The sequence below is a fragment of the Carica papaya genome, chromosome 5 (assembly GCF_054855325.1).
Source record: "Carica papaya isolate Zhongbai chromosome 5, ASM5485532v1, whole genome shotgun sequence".
Taxonomy (NCBI): Eukaryota; Viridiplantae; Streptophyta; class Magnoliopsida; order Brassicales; family Caricaceae; genus Carica; species Carica papaya.
In genome coordinates, this window is record NC_142313.1 from 4,811,923 (window position 1) to 4,820,892 (window position 8,970).

Here is an 8,970-nt window from a genome sequence, read left to right on the forward strand (position 1 = left end):
TATTATAAATTTTATTAGTTTAAAAGTTATAATCAATCTTTACGTTTTAAATAAACAACTTTGTATAATTAATTTAATTATAAATATTACAATTAATATTAAAATTTAATTTACAATAATATGCACCAAAAATCGTTTTAAAAAAAAACAAAAATCATATATTTTAAAGAAAGTTGGAAAATTTTAACTGAAATTAACAGGAGAGTTTAGTTAATTAAACTTATTTAATCTTGATGTAATAATTTTTAAATATAATTTTGGTTGTGTTTGGAATAAATATAACATTTTTCTTAAACTCATGGACATATATATAATTAAATTGGGTCTTATTTAATAATGACTAATATTTTATACATTCAATAAATAAAATTTAAAAATAAAATATGTTTGAACTAAATAAAAAGAATTCTTTATAATATAAAATCATCTAAATAATGTAAATTTTTTTTCTAAGATATAAATTATGGAGAATTAGAATAAAAAATTTCAGATTCTATCAATTTTAATTATTAATTTAAATAAAATTTGAAACGTGACATTTTTTATGAGATTATTTTTAGGGATTTTATGCAATTTGCACAATTTTCAAATTAGATCAAGAATATATTTAGAATACGTCTATGATATATAAATATTTATATGCAGATGGTGCTATACTTCGAATAAAAATAATATTTTTGTTTCAACTTTATTTATAAATTTATAATTTTTTTTATTTAAAAAAGAACAAAAGTTTAAGTTTACATTGAATTCTACATACATATTGAAATAATATATTCAAAATTTTATGAACATACACTAAAAACATATTGTTTTAAATTTTATAGTTAAACTGAAATTAAATTTGTAAAATGAATTTTAAAAGTAACGTAAATTTATATTTTTCACGTATAATAATTGCTCCTACATAATTGAACAAGCATTTGGATTTTCATCACTAAACAACTGGGGGGCATAAACATAATGAACAAAATAAGGAACTGCACCATCGTTAGTTTTAGTAGCTGCCACCTTCGTCTCCTCCTTGAATTCCACCATTTCAGTTGACTTTATAGTTGACTTCTCCTTACCCTCAACTGTCACCTCCACTTTTTCTTTCTTTGTAATTGATTCTTCTTTCTTCTCTGATTTTGTAACAACTGCAGGTATAATCTCTGCATTTTTATTAACCTTGCGTCGAATGTAAGAGAGAAGTTTGTCGGATTCAATGGTTCCTTGAATTGTTAGGATTTGAGTTTTTATGTCGGTCTTTACAGTATAAATTCCTGCAGTAAATTTTAAGTTTATTCTTATTCTAATAAAAAATAAATTATCTGAATCAAGATTAAAAGATTTATGAAAAAAATTTCATAAACTGGTTCTGAAAAAAAAAAAAAAATTCTTCGAAGGGTTTTCACCTTTATGTTTGAGTAAATGCTTGCGCAAGTCATGCTCACACTGGTGGCAATGCATATGAACTTTCATTGTTATTGTACGAGAGACTTCCTTCACAATATATTGAGTAATTAGGTTAATCAATTTAGTATTTATTACACTGATATATAAATATTTAAAAATATCAACTATTTAATCAAAAAGTTAAAATATATGGATTAGACGAAAAAGTACATTTCGAGCTTACTTTAACTTCCTTGACCACTTTTTTCTCGGGTAGGATGGGGGGTTGGACCTTGATCTTGGGAGATATCAACTCTACTTTTCTTCTACTCCATTTCTCTATTAGCTTATGAATCTTAATCACCTCAATTGCTCCTTTAACTTTTATCTCACTTTTCTCTATATCAACATCAACGTTTTGAACTCCTGCATATCCAATTTGTATGTATCAATCAATTTTCGCATCAACCGAACAGAAATTTACTAAAGAACAATGTATATAAACTACCTTGTGTTCGTAAGAGAGGCTTCTTGATCTGGAAAGCGCATTGCGGACAATGAAGATTAACTTTGTAAACAGCTGTTATAACTTCAAGTTTTTCTTTCTCATCTTTTGCAGCCATTACTAATTACAGTTTGATTTGAACATAATTAGGAGAGAACAGAAAGTATTGGAGCTTATTTCTCCTTAAATGGGCAAAATGTCTATGCTTCCAAATTCAACCCAACATGTTTGGTGAGGGTAGCTCACCGGCCATAGCTAGTCCTTTGAAATTCATTTACGTGCACTCATGCATAATATTTTATGAATATTATTCTTATATATATATGTTTTATAAAAATATTTTTATATTTTTATTGAATATCAAACTCTTAATTTCTACCATGAAGTCATAAATCCTACATGAGGGTACGTACGGGCTCTAGAAGCAAATATATCTATTGGTCAATTGACTTTGAAAAAAATATAAGTCAATTTTTAATTAAAGATAATCTTTGACCTCACAATTTGAGTAATTTGATGTAACACCCAAATTATTATTTTTATTTTCATATTTGAATTTTAGTTTAATTTTTTATATATTTAACTTATAAGATTTTAATTCAATTTAATTTAATTTAATTTAATTTAATGAAAATAAAAATAATAATAATGATAAAATTGGGTAAAATTATTTTTTGAATTTAATTGAAATTAATTTTGGAAAAAAATGGTGAAATTTTGGATTCTGGTGTTATTTTTGAAAAGAAAATCAGAAACTGGGGGTCAAAACGTAATTTGAAAAGTTGTGTCACATCAGCAGCCACGTCAGCAGCCTAGTCAGCAGCCCCGGCCAACCAGGACACACCGCGTGGCAAGGAACACTGATACGAGACGAGCCACGTGGGCGATCCGCGTGCACGCGATCAGACGGCCCAAATCCGTTCCCGCGGGCACGGACGGTCCAGATCGCATCGCGATGGACGGTCCAGATTTAATCTCAAATAAATCGCGATCGGACGGTTCAGATTAAATTTTGATGGACGGTTGAGATTAAAAGAGGAAGGGTATAAATAACCCCACCCACACCCGACCACAAACCCTAGCCGCCAATGCCTCGCAGGAGAAGAAGAACCAGATGCCGGAGGAGCAGGCCGCCGCCACCTGCCGCCGCATCGGAGAATTTTTCAACCACCAATCGAGGTAAATTTTCTCTTCTTGGCTTGTTTTTCGATGCTGAATCCGCCTATGACCAAACCGGAGCCAAACCGCCAATCAGCCGAAAAACCCCGCCGAAGTCCAGCAGCGCCGCCGCGGCGTCCCTCTGTTTTTGCCTTTGACGAGACCCTTCTCGGCCTTCGTTCGATACAATTTTTATGCCACTGTGATCACCGTCCTTTTCTCTACAGGTTGACAGGAGCAAAACATCAAAACGCGACTCGTGCCGGAGAAGCCGCCGCACCCGAGAGCACCACCGGCGGTAAGTCTTAGTTTTTCTTGATTTTTTGGCCCACCGAGGGCTCTAGGGTTGTTTTATCGCAGGAACTAATGCAAGTTTGATCGAATTCGACCGAAAACGGCCAACCCGTGGCGGATCGCCGCCGCAGGCAGTTGGGCCGTCACCGGAGTACGGCGGAGCCACCGTGCCGGAATTCTGATATTGGCCGAAAGGGGCCCTAGGTCTGATTTTGGATTTTTTGGGACACGTGTAGGTACCGGTAGTGCGTTTCAGTTTCTCGAAAAAAATCTAAGAAATTTAGGGACAGCCCTTAGGCGCACTATAGAGCCGATTTCAAACCCCGAAACAAGTAAGGATCTCTCACCCTACCTCCTATCACGGCACTAAAGCTTAATAAATAATTAAACGATATTTTGTGACTTTATAGACATGTATAATTGATTGAGGTTGCCAATGGAGCTCGAATATGATACATTGTTGGTTAGTTATTGTTTGATCTATTTTTCAGTATTAAATGCAGTATGATATTTGATATATTTATTTTATGGTCTCGTATGCATGAATCATAGTTTCTTTTATTATGGTTTGTATTATGGTGAACCCGATACTGTGTTGTCTTGTTTGGTATCAATTACTGGTTTACATGTTGTGTATGATTGAATGATTGAGACTAAGGAAAATAGCAAAAAGGTTATGTGAATTGATAAATGGATAATGTGGACAGCCTGACTAGATATCCTAGGAGATGGTGGACGGACCGGGTCCGTAGGAAACCCTACGGGGAACGTGGTCTCTCATACTGGACGGGGTATGGAGACCTTATGTGTTTTGGTGCCCATAACGGATGGGGTATGGGGACGGCCCGTTTCACCCTCATACCGGACGGGGTATTGAGGTTTATGATTTTGACGCTCATACCGGATGGAGGTATGGGAACGGCCCTGGAATCAGATTATTAATGTTAATAGTTCACGTGTAGCGGGGACCTCTTATGGGTCCCCATGGATACTAGTAGGCTGGTAAAAGAGGAAATTTATTGTCTGATCATTGAAGTGCAAAAGTATAACATGTGTTCTGTTACAAAGTCGATATAATTTTATGATGGTTATAATGTTATTGTTTTCATATGTTATTTTCATGAATTTCACCGAGGTAAGTGGACAGTAAAGGTTTTTATGTTAATAAATGAGTTTGTTATAAATTATGCTCCATTAGTCGTTTTCGTTTTCTACCGACCTTTACTCCTGTGACAGTGAGATAGTGTGATGTCTTTACTGGGTTAGTGTAGCTCATTCCTTACTTAACCATTTCAGATCAGGAAGACGGGGTTTTCGAGCTCGTTCCGCAGGAAGACGGCGAGTTAGACGCCTAAAGACTTTATAGTTCTATTTATAGTTTTTATTTCGATTATCTCTTTTAATTAGCTTATTTTTTCATATTTTTAATTATTGTGTAAGGGATGTTAATCAAAATTTTTATTACACTTCCGCATTTTAGAACTTTTAATACATACATCTTCATTTAAATTTCCGGGACCGTTACATTTGAACTTGGTGACTGGTTTTTAATTAAAAAGGAAATAACTTAATTACAAACCTTATTTTGTTGTTATTTTTACTCGTATTATGTTGATTAATTCCACTTTTGAAATATTCTAACCCCATTTATCTTTAATTATATATATATATATATATATATATATGATAATATAGTATCTTATTTTTATTAATAAATTTAGCATATAAAAAAAAAGAAATTACCAATAAATATTATGAAATGAGACTTCCCGTGCATTATCATATAACCATATTCAATAAAAAAAAATCTCTCTCATTTTTCTTTAAATGTACTCGCTAATTAAATTAATTTTATTGAAACATGAAACTTGGTTAAAATTTATGCTTCTTATTAATTATAGTCCATAGAGAACATTAATACATATATTTTCTTTCCCTAGCTATCAGCATTCAATGCTCAAATATATTTGAAATTTAAACCAACATATATGTATACATGCACACTTGAAAATATAAACTTGAATTGAATTACCATTTTTTAAAATCTTCTCCCAAAAAAGGACTCTCTTTTTGGTAGTATTTTCAGATTAATTTGGACTTAACTATCAAATATATAGTAACATGGTTAATTTCCTATATTCAAGCCCTAAATTTTTCTTAAAATGGAAGATTAATTTAAATGCAAAGATTGCTCTTATTGAAGGAGCGAATTTGTTGTCCGAGAGATAGGCTTTAATTCGTTTGACTCATCTCTACCATATAAATTAACCCTCAGCGATTTTTTTTTTTTTAGATCCAAACATAAGCTAATTACAGATCAGAGGAAGAAAGAAAAATGGAAGAAGATGGAAAAGGAAGAGTATGCGTGACAGGTGGTACAGGGTACGTTGCGTCTTGGCTCATCATGAGGCTGCTCGAGCAGGGTTACTCTGTCACCACCACAGTCAGATCTGTCCCAGGTAATACGTACGTACACGTATATGTATATAGATGTACCCACATACACACAAACTCATATATGAATCACAGCGTGCGTGTAGTTTCTAATTAATTTAAAACTTTTCTCTCTTTTTCATGACCCGGTGGTACATTATGTAGAGAATAATGATTTACGCTTATGACAATGAACGATGAAGGTTGCGTATGTGTGTGTGTATATATACATATACCATATATATATTAGTTCGTCGATCAACTTTAGGTGATGATGATGGGTCTTCATTCACATTAATTGGATAATAAGTTCTATATATTATACCAATTGCAGATTTCGGTATACGTATGAAAAAAGCTATTTTCCTTAATTTGTGAGAGAGTCATACAAGGAATTTTTCAAAGAAAATATTTGCTGCCACTCTGCACTTTTTGATAAGAGCCAAAAATCTGCATTGAAAATAAGAATTTACCGAACTAAAGAAATTTTTTTTGTAAATTAAAAGGATTTTTTATCTTATAAAAATTAATGTTATAATTTATGTTTTCTTTGGTGATTATGCGTCATAAATTAAATTTTAATAGTGTTTTTTGAAATTTTTTTAAATAATTATGGTTTATGATTTTGAATTAGTTATGATTCTGTGTGTTTATAATTTTAAGAAATTGTGTTATTGCTTAGTTATGATACCTGTGAATATTATTTTCAATTTTAGTTTTTGTGTTTTTATTAATTTTTAATTAAATAATCTAAAAATTTGATATATTTATGTCCAACTCATGCTCAGAGCTCCAGCTCTTACTTAATCTATTTAACCCTGTGAAATGTGAATATTAGGGAAGAGAGATCTGAGTTTCCTCACCAACCTGCCGGGAGCATCCGAGCGGCTCAAAATCTTCACAGCAGATCTCAGCCAGCCAGAAACCTTCGAGTCCGCAGTTGAAGGCTGCACGGGAGTCTTCCATCTTGCCACTCCCGTCGATTTCCAAGACAAAGAATCCATAGAGGTGATCACAGAAAGATCACTGAATGGAACCTTAGGCCTCCTCAAAGCCTGCCTCAGAGCCAAGACAGTGAACCGCGTCGTCTACACTGGAAGTATAACTGCTCTTGCGTTCAGTGGCAAGGATGTGGAGGAGATAGACGAAAGCTGCTGGAGTGACTTGGAGTTTATTCGGAAGACCAAGTTATTTGGCGGGTCTTATGAGACTTCTAAAACCTCCACAGAAATGGCAGCTTCCAAATTTGCAGAAGAAAATGGATTGAGTTTGATAACGATCATACCAACTTATATAATCGGGCCTTTCATCTGCCCTAACTTGCCCAGCTCTATAACAAATACCATGGCAATGGTTTTCGGTATACATATAAATATACATATCCTTTACACATACAAACTATACATATAAACAATCTAGTTATCATAATTTACTGTGATTTTTACAGGGGAGAAGGAGCAATACAAATATCTTATGAATACATCGTTGGTCCATGTTGATGATGTAGCCAGAGCTCATATTTTCTTGTTAGAATATCCCCATGCAAAAGGAAGATATATTTGCTCATCTCAAGCCTTAACGCTTGAAGAGATGTCTGAGTTTCTTTCTACTAAATACCCAGAATTTCCAATACCCACCGGAGAGTAAGTGTCCCTTTCCATCACTTTTCTACTCCGTATACATAATATATATACATATATGTATAAGCTGAAAGAATATACATTGATATATATATATATAAACTTTTTGCCAGATGTTTAGCGGAGATTAAAGGTTTCAAAATGCCAAAAATATCATCAAAGAAGCTGTTGGATACGAGTTTTAAATACAAGTACGGGCTTGATGAAATGTTTGACCAAGCAATTCAATGCTGCAAGGAAAAAGGCTATTTGTAATTATTCTTCATGTTTAACAAATTGGTTGGACGCTCATATACTTTTGATAATTTAAGTTTGATCCATATATCTTCGTGTATGTTTTGCTTCTCTAAATGCATTATTACACACACACACAAACAAACACGCACACTCGCCCGCGGACACGCCCACGCCCACACCTACGCACGCACGCGCGCGCGCACGCACGCACAAACACACATTTCTTTTTAAAAAATAAACTTAATTTGTGCACTACAATTACTCAACAAGCTGTTTGATTAATTATTAATGTGTAACCAAAAATACACATTACATGTACCTTAAATACTTTGAAATGGTAATAGATGCAAGAGGATAATAATAACACGGTGCTTTTGCGGTTAATATGATAAAATTTTGTGTTCTCCTCCAACATATTTCAGTTTTCAGTCAGAATCGAAATTTATCTTTACGGTAGAATATCAAATTAATCGATATATCAATTATATCAACAACGTGAATAATAAATATAAAATAAATTATTTCAGAATTAAAATTAAAAAATTAAAAATTAATTCAATTTTAATAATTAATTATATTAATATTAACGTCAAATAACTATTATTTACTTAACAAAAGCAAAAAAAAGAATTCAATAACCCAATATTTTGGTTATTAATCTTAATGTGAGAATACTTTCTTAACTTATTTCCATAGGAAAAATGTTATTGGTCGGGAGCCAGCTGGTGGCGAAGGGCAAAAGGCGGCAATTAGCTAGTGGCGGAGGGCTGGACGGTGGCCGGTGAACAAAAATGTGGCCGTTGCATAAAGTAAAAAGAACTAGAATATGTAATTTTTAAATTAATTGAGGATAATTTTAGAACAAAAATACTTTTTAAAAAATTAGTATTCTTGATTTTTGCATTTAGACTTATGAAAAAAATACATTTTAACTTTGATTTAAGTCATTAAAATTTTTACTTTCCTATATTTAATTATAAAGTACTTTCTAAATACAGAAACTGCAACTAAACAAACAATAAATGTTTTTATAGTGTTTTCTCCAAGTAATAAGGCTCGAGACCAAAAAACAAATTTTAATAAGTTAAATTTTCGGTCAACTTTATTAGGGAAGAATATTGATTCTATTAGTTTGAAATATATTTTGAATAAATAATTTTTAATTCTGGAGATTATTTTTAAATTTATAAATATTATTTAAAATATTTTTAACTATGATTTTGTTTAAAAATGTTAAAAAAAAATTAATTGTTTAATTTATTATAAGCATAAACCACCAAAATTAATATCTAATTTGAAAAGCATCTTCTGTATTTCACTTGGCAA

At 32.3% G+C, this 8,970-nt stretch overlaps 2 protein-coding genes across 2 annotated transcripts; one reads left to right on the forward strand and one right to left on the reverse strand.

Moving 5' to 3' along the window:
• Window positions 1–849: 849 nt before the first annotated feature.
• Window positions 850–2,056, reverse strand: LOC110826354 (Heavy metal transport/detoxification superfamily protein). The gene is made up of 4 exons (XM_022056979.2): window positions 1,886–2,056; window positions 1,622–1,803; window positions 1,398–1,485; window positions 850–1,265 (listed from the first exon to the last, which is right to left on the reverse strand). Exons 1-4 carry the CDS (start codon window positions 1,998–2,000, stop codon window positions 904–906), a joined length of 747 nt encoding a protein of 248 aa, XP_021912671.1. The 5' UTR covers window positions 2,001–2,056; the 3' UTR covers window positions 850–903.
• A 3,538-nt stretch (window positions 2,057–5,594) lies between these two features.
• Window positions 5,595–7,741, forward strand: BEN1 (NAD(P)-binding Rossmann-fold superfamily protein). The gene is made up of 4 exons (XM_088220411.1): window positions 5,595–5,793; window positions 6,606–7,127; window positions 7,215–7,410; window positions 7,521–7,741. The coding sequence occupies exons 1-4, from the start codon at window positions 5,670–5,672 to the stop codon at window positions 7,660–7,662; spliced, it is 984 nt and encodes a 327-aa protein (XP_088076537.1). The 5' UTR covers window positions 5,595–5,669; the 3' UTR covers window positions 7,663–7,741.
• The last annotated feature ends 1,229 nt before the right edge of the window (window positions 7,742–8,970 follow it).